Source organism: Benincasa hispida, chromosome 11 (assembly GCF_009727055.1).
Source record: "Benincasa hispida cultivar B227 chromosome 11, ASM972705v1, whole genome shotgun sequence".
Taxonomy (NCBI): domain Eukaryota; kingdom Viridiplantae; phylum Streptophyta; class Magnoliopsida; order Cucurbitales; family Cucurbitaceae; genus Benincasa; species Benincasa hispida.
In genome coordinates this window covers 41,610,691-41,623,169 of record NC_052359.1, presented here as the reverse complement: position 1 = coordinate 41,623,169, position 12,479 = coordinate 41,610,691, and the positions used below count along the sequence as shown (strand labels likewise).

At 34.6% G+C, this 12,479-nt stretch overlaps 1 protein-coding gene across 1 annotated transcript; it reads left to right on the top strand.

Moving 5' to 3' along the window:
* The first annotated feature begins 820 nt into the window (after positions 1-820).
* Positions 821-1,547, top strand: LOC120091281. Its single transcript, XM_039049244.1, has one exon. It carries the CDS (start codon positions 914-916, stop codon positions 1,340-1,342), a length of 429 nt encoding a protein of 142 aa, XP_038905172.1. The 5' UTR covers positions 821-913; the 3' UTR covers positions 1,343-1,547.
* The last annotated feature ends 10,932 nt before the right edge of the window (positions 1,548-12,479 follow it).

Below are 12,479 nucleotides of genomic sequence, written 5' to 3'. Positions count from 1 at the left end.
TGAAATCACTTTTGTCATTTTCAAAATCATTATGAAACATGTTTAATTCTTTAAAACTAATTTTGATGATATGAAAATTGCATTTAAAAGTATAAAATTGAAAACTAAATTAATTTTGAGTAATTAAAAATGTGTTTTTGAGTGATTTTAAAAATGAAAAAAATGATTTTTGATGATTTTAAAATCTCTCTTATACATACACTAAAATAAAATGGATTGTGGGTTTGGTTTTTTTGAGTGGTTAGGCTTAAATTTGAAAAAAAAAAAATTGACCCACTTATCATTTTCATGTATGATACACCTATCTAAAAATTAAAAATAAAAAAAAAATCAGATACTTCAAATCACTTATCAGACATGTATCTAGACGTATCGTAGAAGTTTTTGTGTTTTCTAGATTATCTCATTCGATACAAATTTCAATTTTTTGTCTACCAAATTTTTTTAAATTTGAAAAGATGTTAAATATGAAGGACATCAATTAAACATAAAAGTAAAAGTAGAAAGATATATAAAATAATTCTCAAGAGTATTAGACATACTTTAATTTAGAAAACAAACATTTCCATAAAATTTATAATCCGAAATTTTCGTCGACGTGCTATTTTAATCTTTGAGCTCAGCCAACAATNATAAATATATATATATATATATATATAAAAAAGTCCCGGGATATTATAAAAACCACGTGAGCTGATAGTATTGTTTTTAATTGAAATTAAAAAATATATAAAAAAGGAAAAGAATTGTAGCGGAATTTTCGTTTTATCACAATTCGCATGTGGAGCCCACTCTATAAATATAAAAAACGTAACGAACCGATTTCGAAGTTTTATCTCACGACCGAGTCACCGAGTCACCACCACACACACCAACATCAGTAGAGAGAGAAAATCAACAGAGAGAGAGAGAAATGGCGGTGGTCGTAATCGACGGATCGACGGTGAGGAACTTCGTGAACGACGAATCTCACTTCAAGAAAAGCATTGACGAAGCCTTCGCCGCTCTTGATCTCAACAACGACGGCGTTCTCTCCCGATCCGAGCTCCGGAAGGCCTTCGAGACGCTCCGCCTAATCGAGACTCACTTCGGCGTCGACGTCACTACCACGCCGGAGCAACTCACTCAGCTCTACGATTCCATCTTCGAGCAGTTTGATTGTGACAAAAGCGGCACGGTAGATGCCGATGAGTTTCGGACGGAGATGAAGAACATCTTGCTCGCAATCGCCGATGGATTAGGCTCGTCTCCGATTCAGATGGCGCTTGACGATGGCGATCAGAGTTTCCTCAAGCAAGCCGCTGATCTGGAGGCTTCCAAGCTCGCTCAATCGTCGACCTGATCGCGATTGCTACGGTTTGCCGTTGCCGTTTCGTTTTTGCTTCTTTTCTTCAAATATCTGTAACTGATATGAACATGTGTGAATCTGATTTCACAATAAAATAGATCTTGATTCTCGCCGTTTATGGTGGAATAATCGATTAAGATTTTAATCTGTTGAGAGATAAACGATCAGATGAACAAGGAAGAGGATTAATATTCAGGAACAATGTAGAATGGAGAGAATAAACTTTTGCTGAAGTCTTTTTTCCTCGATCTTTCAGGGGAAATTTTTTTCAGAATTTACAAAGGTTTGTTTGCGATTTCCCCTTCATTTATTTATTTATTTTTAAAAGAATACATGGATCATTCCATAGACTACGCCCTTCCTTCCATCCTAATTTGAAAGGTGACAAATTCTTGTGGGATCCTTTAAAAAATATTTTAATTTTCTCCAAAGTTTTAAGAGGTCTATTTTAGCCTTAACCTTTTTTAAAATAACTATTTGGATTCTTACCAATTGAAAGTCGAATGTTGAACAAAATAATGAAGCAAAGACTAAATTGATTATTCATTAAAAGTTTAGAAAAGAAGATAGAAATAGTTCAAATAGTTCTAAGTACTGTGCGCTCAAATTAACGTTAGCTGACTACAGGATATATGCCATGACATTATTTGTTGACCGACAATGTGAGGTTGCATAGTCTTTGATCTTTCTCCTTTTTCATCTCCTCCCTCTGTTCATTTTTCTTGGCACCAACAACAATACCTATTGAATGGGCCTCGTTCTCTCTTTTCACCATCGAAGAAGGCATCATCGTTGGTTGATTTAATCCCTATCTGTCTTCCTTTGGAATCAATCCGTTTTCTTTTGTTCTGGCTTATTTCTATTTCATCTTCAATTTCATTTTCGTCTAGTTTTGGAGCAGCCTCCTTTTATTTACTTTGTTTTGTTAGTTTGCGTTTAGAAACAATTGAGAATATCTGATATCTTATGTGTTGTCCAAGAATTACACTGTTTCTTTTTATTTGCTATTGTTGTCGTTCGGATCTCGTTCATGTTGGGCTTCGTTATGGGTGCACGGAGACCTTGTCCTCTGACCCTATTCCCTCTAGCCTAGTCTTGATATCTACCTAAAAGACCCTTGCATCGGTGTAGTGTTGAGCTTAATTCACTCTAATGCTTAAGTTATTACTAGGAGTGACTAATGTTATGAAATTGACAATTAATGAATACAAAAAAACGTAAAATATGAAGGGAATCAAATTCCCACGGAAACGTGTGAACGTCGCATTAGATATTCGATTTTTATGAAAATGAAGACAGTAAAATAATAGATACATTTGTAGGATAAATATTCAAACAAAACTATAAGCATGTTAGAAAAGAGAAAGAAGAGATGAAATCGAAATTCACATTTGTTGATTCTTCTAGCTTTCTCTTCCACCGTTATCAACAATCTCGAACTTCTCCAATGAAGGATACAACCAACAAAATTACCTTGTTATTCTCTAAGATTCTAAAGAACTTAAAGAGTGGTCTCCAAGAACAAACTTTTGAGGAGGAAAAGAACTTGAAAGAATGGTCTCCAAGAATTTTTGAGGAGGAAAAGGGTAGAGAAGGTGGAGGCTTGGAGGCTGTATTTGTTTTTTTTTTTTTGGGTAATAAAAAAAACTACCCCTTCTACAAGTATCTCCCTTTATATCCTTAGTGCTTATTTAATTAATTCACACATGTATTAAATGACCATATATTAAATCTTATTTAATATACATTTAAATAATTATAATAAATAAAATATATTTATACTAATCTCCAATCTTCATTATTTCTTAATCAATTAAATCATTTTTAATATGAAGTTAATTAACATATAAATATCACATATTTATCTGTGTACATCTCTTTATAAATCCAATTCATATTTGAACCTTATTCAAATATATCTCTCTTACATAATTTGGAATATAGATCATATTTATAATTTATACATTATATATTAATCTCATTGATATAAAATTCTCTCATTTGATTTCAATAATTTAAATCGTTCCTCATTATTATCCTTTAGTGAGCACAAGGAAACCTTATGGATCTACAAATTAGAAGCTCTAATGATGTGAGATTAATTGATTAAACTCCTTTAATCCAATTAATCAATATTCATTAACTACCGATCATACCATTAAAGATTGATAGCTACACTTTTCACACTGTAGATATATTTTTGTATCAATGGATATAACTAATCAACAGAGCGATTGAAGTAACTCTTATCTAAGAGAACCCACGAGTGGAAGCACGATCGATCCAAATTCATTGTGACAGAATTATAAGCATACACAAACATACAAACTAGTTATGCATATTTAACAAAATTATGGCATGCTTTAGAAATTAAATACAAAAGGAGTGAGAGACTTATCTTTGAAGAACGCTTCTTTCCACAGAACTCTCGCTCTCGTGAAGACTTGGACCAGCGAACCCTCTCGCTGTCGCTTAGAAACGGCAACCCAATCATCTAGTGGTCACGAACAAACAACTTTCGGACACTACCACTCGACAACCTTGGTATTCTCGGAGTGAGAATCTAGGAGGTGTGGGCTCTGTTATGAATTTGGTAGAGGGTTGGAGGAAACTACGATTGCACTATACAACCAAGCAAGTGGGAGAATGAACTGTCTATCGTATAGACTTGTGTGCTTGATCGTTTAGTAAAACTCAGCAGGTACACGATCGTTTAGGAAAAGAGGCGTGATCGTTTACACGAATGTTTAGTGAATCTCGCTAGCCACATGATCGTTTAGTAAAATGCTACACGATCGTTTAGAGAATGGTGCGTGTACACGATTGTTTAGAGAATGACGCGTGTACACGATCGTTTAGACAAACACTTGAAGGCTATCGTGTAGTCTCTCATGAGCTAAACGATTAGCAGTGTACTTAATGAAGTGATACTTTACAAAATGAAAACCTTTTTCATTTTACCCTTCAGTTATGAAAACTGAATAAAATCTCTCACATCACTCATGGTTAGAGGAGAAACCACCTATAATTATCACATAATTGTTTTAATTATAAATAAATATAATAACCAACTTATCATATTATATTTATAAACTATATTTTTAATATCACATCATATGTAACATCTAAACCATAGTTCTTTTCTCCTTTACTTGATATAAATCATATTTATATCAAATTCCTCCAATTAATGTATCTCATACATCATATCAATTATATCATATATAACTGAACCAGTTTAATCATATCATATATAATCAAACTCCCTCTTGTCAATTTGAACTCTTCAAACTGACCAAAAACTGATTCTCAACTTGAATCTATTGAACTACCAAGGGGACCTTATGAACCTTTAGCTTAAAGCTTCAACGGTACGTGAATAGCTGACTAAACTCTTTAGTCATGAGATCCACTATCCGTTAACTGTCGGACACTCCATTAAAGACCGACAGCTACACTCTTCTCACCACAGATATATTTTTGTGTCCATTGGATATAAACAGTCAACAATACGATAACCCTTCACAGATGCTCGTAAGTACAAACTCATTAGTATAGAACACCCCCGCTCACATGTCTCCACATGAGTGATCAGGATCAGACTATCTGTAGCACGTCATAACACTTGTAACTATCTACAAAGCGGGCCGTATCCGTAGTGTCACCAGGATAAGGTTTTCCTCCTATATCCATATATTACAGACCATTTTGGTTATCACTTAAGACATGATCCACCTGTATGTCTCCACATATAAGCTTAAATTACAAGGACAACTAGGGATCTTAGTTTATTGGTTTGTGGTAAATACAAATAAAATATTTCATATTTTATAGACAACAGTGAAGAAAATATCTCATATTATTACATCACAAGCATTTGTTCATACATGTGTTTACAAACTACAGGATCCAACGAGAGTTTAAGGCATCAACCCCACAACGATGACCCTTCACAAATGCTCATAACTAGATGGGTCAAAATTGAAGGAACTGGAGGTCCATTACGGAAGCAGGATTGTCCCAATTCATTTTTACAGAATTGAAATTACAGTACAAAAATTATACATTAAATAGGAAATTTTCTGTTGAAGTTGGTGCCCTAAATTTCGTAGGGTCCTGTAGTTTGTAATTTTACTGTACAAACATTTTATTTATTTAATAAAATGTGAGATGTTTTATTTGACATTTAGTAGCATTAAACACATAAACCAATAAACTAACATCCAAGATTATCTTCTATAGCTTAAACATATATGTAGAGACATATAAGTGGATCGTGTTTAAGTGATAACCTAAATGGTCTGTAGTAGATGAATAAGGCTAGATATCTTATCTTGGTGACACTACGAGTGTGACCCACTTTGTAAATATTACAATTGTTATAAAATGCTACAAATGATCTGATCCTGATCATTCATGTGGAGACATGTGAGCAAAGATATTCTATACAAAAGAGTTTGTATAAGATTGGACTATGAAATGACTAGTCTCATTATATAACGCCATTCTTGATAGAGACTTACATTTCACCAGGATGACCATAGGTGACACGACTTAAATCTTGAGTGAGTTGTGAATTCATACCTATGAAGGTGGTCCTTTGATTTGTATGGGAGAGAGTGACCACATCGCCGACTCAATAAGCCTACCATTTTGGGGATTCGTTTGATTGGGGAGTTGGGAACACATCTACGCAAAACGAAATTCACTCCTTCCTCGAGGTAGGGGTAAGTAGATAAATTGCTCTTTTAAAATCTGATTCCGGGGCTTGAACAATGTGGCGTCACACCCTCTCTTGGCTCGAGAGAGGTTTAGTCCTAGTTGGATTATGATTTATTATTCATTAGATGGATCGTGGTACTTAAGGAGTTAGATGTAGCTACGGGGCCAAAACGGTAATTTTGGCCTAGCAGTACTTACGAGATATTTATGAAGAATTATCGCACTGTTGATTGGTTATATCCAATGGACACATAAATATATCTGTAGTGTGAAAAGTGCAACTGTCAATCTTAAGTGGAGTGCCCGACAATTAATGGATGTTGAGTAAATTAGTTAAAGAATTTAATTAATTATTCAAGTACCATTGGAGCTTCAAGCTATAGGTTCATGAGGTCCCCTCTGTAGCTCAATGGGGTTTTATGAGAATCAATTTTGGATTAATTTGAATTGTTCAAATTAATTGAGGGAATTAATTATATGTGATATAATTAATTTAATTTAATTATGTATGATATAATTACTATAATGTATTTGGTACATTATAATATAAAATTTACTTGAGAGAAAATAAAATACTAATTATGTGAATTAGATACATATAGTTAAATTTAATATAAATGGGATTTATATTAAATATCGTTGTTGAGAGAATTAAACTATATGTTATATTGTATTGAATACAATATTAAACTATAGGTTATATGTTATATTTGATATAGCATATAGTATAATATATATTATATAATAAAGTGGTTATCATATAAAAATATATATTAATGTTTTTATTAAAATTAATTTTATTTTTTTAAAAATAATTTTAGGGAGCAAGTTGTAACTCCCTCCCCCTTCTCTACTACATGTTAGTGGGAAGAGGGGTTGAATTGGTTTTCTTCATCCTCTTCCTCCAATTTTGGTTACATAAGAGTTATGTAAAATTTTGATCTCTCCCAATCTCTCAAATCTCTAATACTTTCCCTTACCAAAAAGCCAGAGTCCACACACTCTTGGATTCTCATCTTAGAGAATACAGAGAGACAACCAATTGGTAGTGACCATTTGGGACAAATTAGGGTTTTGAGTACGTTGTTGTTGGCGACACTTTGGAGAAGGGGATACACGAAGAAGATCAGATCTTCAAGGGTGAGTTCCTAATATCCTTTTCTCAATTTCATTAGCATGCTATATTTTTTAATTTAAATGCATGATCATTCTGTTCCTTCTGTAAAATTATGGTTTTTGTAAAATTTGGCAGTTGGATCTGATTTCGTTTCCACTCAAGAACCTTCAATGGTTCCTTCATTTACAACATGCTAAAACATAATTAAAGAGTTAGGAATTAACTTACCCTTAAAGAACCACTTCTTCACGTAATCCCTCGAGCTGGTCATGAACTATCCTCAAAACCCGATCTTTCCAAAATATTCTAGCAAAACTAAGTGGCCACCACCACAAGTTAACCTCTTCTATTCTCCTTAGAGGTTGAGAAATAGCATTTGGGCTTTGCTATTTTTTGGGAAGAGGGAGAAAGAATTTTTAGTGGAAGGAAATTTCTTATAGGGAGAGAGGTGTATATTGGAAATAAAAACTCATAGAGACCTTCTCTGGTATCTTCTGTGAAGAAGATGAAAACGTGGAAACTAAACAACCACTTCCTACATGTTTGATGAGAGAAAATTAAGGGAGAGAGTTTTAACTCATTCCCTTAATTTTGAAATTAAATTTAAATTAAAATAAATTTAATTAATAAATAATATATATATATAACTATATGTTATATCAACAATAACACATAGCCTATAGTTTTTCATATTGTATCAAATATAATATAACCTATAGTTTTATTTCCCTCAATAATGCATGGTATTTAATATAAATCACATTTATACTAAATTTAATTATATGGATCTTATTCACATAAGTAATATTTGAACTATATTCAAATATTTATTTGCTCTCAAATAAACTTTATATTATAATCTATCAAATACATTATATTAATTATATCACATATGTTTAATTTAAATTAATTATATCATTTATATAATTAATTCCCTCATTTAATTTGAACAATTCAAATTAATCCAAAATTAATTCTCAATAATCTCAGTTGAGCTACAAAAGGGACCTTATGGATTTGTAAATTGAAGCTCCAATGGTACTTGAATAATTAATTAAACTTCTTTAATTAAATTACTAAATATTCATTAGCTATCGGTCACTCTACTAAAGATCGTCACCTGCAGTCTGCGCACTACAAATATATTTCTGTGTCCAATGGATATAACCATTCAATAGTGCGATGACCCTTCACAAATTGCTCGTAAGTACACCTAGACCAAAATTACCATTTTGTCCTTGTAGTTACATCTAACTCCTTAAGTACCATCAATTCCTCTAATGAATAATAAGTCATAGTCCAATTATGACCAAACTTCTCATGGGCCAAAAGAGGGTGTAGTGTCACATTGTTCAAGCCTTAGAATCAGCCCTTAGGGAGCAATTTATCTACTTACCCTGATATTAGGGAATGAGTGAACTCCGTCTTGTGTAGCTGTGTTCCCAGCTCACTAATTAGACGAGTCTCCAAAATGGTAAGCTTATTGAGTCAGCGATCTGGACACTCTCATCCATACAAATCTAAGGATTGCCTTTATAGGCAGGAGTTCATAACTCACTTAGGATTTAGGTCATGTTACCTATGGTCCTCTTGGTGAAATGTAAGTCTCTATTATTTATATAGTGAGACTAAACATTTTGTGGTCCGGTCTTATACAAACTCCTTTATATAGAATATTCCCACTCACATGTCTCCACATGAATGTTAAAGATCAAAATATATGTAGCACTTTACAACAATTGTAATATCTACAAAGTGAGCCATAGTCGTAGTGTTACCAGGATAACGTATCTAGCCTTATCCAACTATTATAGACGTTTAGGTTATCACTTAAACATGATCTACCCTTATGTCTTTACATACATGTTTAAGCTACAAAATAACCTTAGATGTTAGTTTATTGATTTTGTGGGTTAATGCTACTAAATGTTGAATAAAATATCTCGTATTTTATTAAATAAATAAATCTTTTGTACATTATAATTACAAACTACAAGACCCGCGATATTTAGGGTATCAACCTCAACAATCTCCCACTTGTCTTAAAGCTAGTTGGGTGTACATCATAAAAGTCACACCAATGTAAAAGTGCACAAAACAGTAAACTAGGACAGAATGCGCGCCTAGTACAAAATCTCCCACTTGCCTAAGACTAAATGTTACCTATCCCGTAGACCCATACTCTGAATGTGACCCTTAAACTGAAAGAAATAGGAAGTGAGATTTTCATGAGTAATGGAACAAGATTATTCAAAATCACAATCATAAATGAACATAACATTTACAGTCGACTTCAAACAAGAGGTTATACAATTCATACAGAAATTACAGCATGAAAAACTCAAATACATAAAGGGAAAAACTCTACAAAATTTGCAGATGTGTCTCCACGCTCCTTTGCACACGACCGCTCGAACAACAGCAACTTCGAACTCTCGATCTACATGACCGCAACAAAGTAACGAACATAGCACGAACACTTCGCGCTCGTCCTCAACGATCGCCTCGGTCACAAACTCCTTCGCAATAGCGTGAACGGCCTCCAGAAAACCTCAACGGTGTCGAGTTGAGTCTGACACCACCAACAAGGCTACCTTGTATTTTCGGTGTGAGAATCCAGAGGGTGGGCTCTGTTCGGACTTGGAATGAGGCAGACGAACAGAGGAAACACCGATCGTGTACACGACTGGGCAAGTGGGAGATGGCGAAGACCTATCGTATAGGTCGATGTCCAATCATTTAGAAAAAGCTAAGAGATCGTCTAGCAAAAGTTATGCGATTGTTTAGCTCGGTTTGTCGCCTACAGACTCTACACGATCATTTACTTTGGGCAAGCGATCGTTTAGTAAATACTGCACGATCGTTTAGCTCGTCCAGCCGTCGTTTAGTAAATCCGTATTTACTTGACGACTAACGTGAGATCTTTTGCGCTGAGAGAGAAATCTCCAAACTTTTTAGAAAACTGTTTTGTTTGTAAATCATTTATACTAAAATTAGGAAACCATTTTCGTTTTAAACTCACGGTTACCATGAATCCAATAACCACCTACTCAATTGGTTATTAAAAAAAAAGAATTAATTATCCAATAATTAATATTATTATAAATATAAATGATAACCAACTTATCATACTATATTTATAACCTATAGTTTTAATATTTCATCTCATGAAACATATAAACCATAGTTCTTTCTCTATTCCATGGTACTTAATTTAAATCTCATTTACATCAATCCTCCACTAGATGTATCTCATACATTATATGATTATATCATATATAATCAAAATACCTCTTGTCAATTTGAACATTTCAAATCAACACCAAAAACTGATCCTCAACTGAATCTATTCAGCTACCAAGGGGACCTCATGGACCTGTAGCTCGAAGCTCCAACGATATATGAATAACCGACTAAACTCTTTAGTCATAGAATCCACCATCCATTAACTGCCAAAAATTCCACTAAAGACCGACAACTGAACTCTCCTTACCACAGATATATTATATGTCCATCTTAACCAATCAGCAGTGCGACAACCCTTCACAAATTGCTCGTAAGTACAACTGGGCCAATAACCGTTATGCCCTTGTAGTTACATCTGTCTCCTAAAGTACCACTGACTCATCTAATAAACGTAAGTCATAGTTCTACTATGACTGAGTCTTCTCTTCCAAAGAGAAGCCGTGACCACTATGTTCAAGCCCAAAAATTAGCCCTTAAGGGAGCAATCTCTCTACTTATCTCTGCTTCGGGAAATGAGTGAATTCCATCTTGTGGATTGAGTTCCTAGCTCCTAGATCAAACAAGTCCCCAAAAAGGTTGGCATGTTGTGTTGGCAATCTGGCTACTTTCATCCATACTAATCAGAGGATCGCCCTCAAAGGCAGGAGTTCCCAAAACATTCAGGATTGAGGTCGTGTCACATATGGTCATTTAGGTGAGATGCAAGTCTCTACTATCAAGGCATTATATACAGAGTCTAATCATCTCGTGGTCAAGGTCTTATACAAACTCTTTGTATAGGACACCTCCGCTCGCACGTCTCCATATGAATGGTTAGGATCTAACATCTGTAGTAGTTTACAACACTTGCAAAATTCTACAAAGCGGGCTGTATCTGTAATGTCACTATGATCAGGTATCCCACCTTAATCCTTATACTACAGACCTATTTAGGTTATCACTTAAGACATGTTCCATTTGTATATCACATATACATGCTTAAGTTCACATAAGATAATCAAGAAGTTTTGTTTATTGGATATGAGTAAGTGCTAGAATTAAATAACATTTATTTTATTCATTAAACAATGTGTATCTTTACAAAACAATGAGACTCTGGTAGAATTAGGACACCAATCCCAACAATCTCCCACTTGTCCTAATGACTCGGGAGACTAATGTACAATATAATATAAAAATGTACAATACACAATAAACTAGGGCATACCCCAGTATCATCTCCCACTTGCCCTAAAAAGGCAGTCTCAATGTCCATTTGCCATATTTCATAATCATAAAATCTGTCTATGGACAGGAGAATCCGGACAGACTTCAACATGAAAACAGGTGAGAAAGTTTCTTCATAGTCAACTCCCTTAACCTGGGTATAACTCTTTGCCACGGGTCTAGCCTTAAAGGTTTGCACTTTTCCATCTACACCTCTCTTGCGCCTAAAAATCCACTTACACCAAATAGGTCTTACCCCATCATGTGGATCAAAAAGCTCCTAGACGTTATTGAAATACATAGACTCCATTTCCTGGTTCATGGCCTTAACCCATTCATCTTTGTCAACATCCTCCACTACTTTCTTAAAAGACAAAGGATCCTCGATCCCATCATTCGTAATGACGTTATAGGCTTCAGTCAAACCCATGTAGCGATCCGGTAGGTTCATAACCCTCCCACTACGTCGAGGCAATCTCAACTTTGAGTTGGTTGACTAGACGTTCTAACCTCAACAACTCTTGTTGATCATTTGGCCTGTTCAACAACTCTTGTTGAACCCTCAGCAGTCCCAGTCTCACTAAAGATCTCACGTAAAACGAGCTTACTTCGTGGCTTATGATCCCTCATGTGATCTTCTTCCAAGAAGATAACATTAGTGGAAACAAACACTTTGTTCTCACTTGGATCACAGAAGTATCCTCCTCTCGTTTCCTTGGGGCAGCCTACAAAGAGGCAAACCTTCGAACGCGGTTCCAACTTCTTTGGGTTAGTCACTAGCACATTTGCTGGACAGCCTCAAATCCTGAAGTGGCATAAACTACATTTATGACCTCTCCA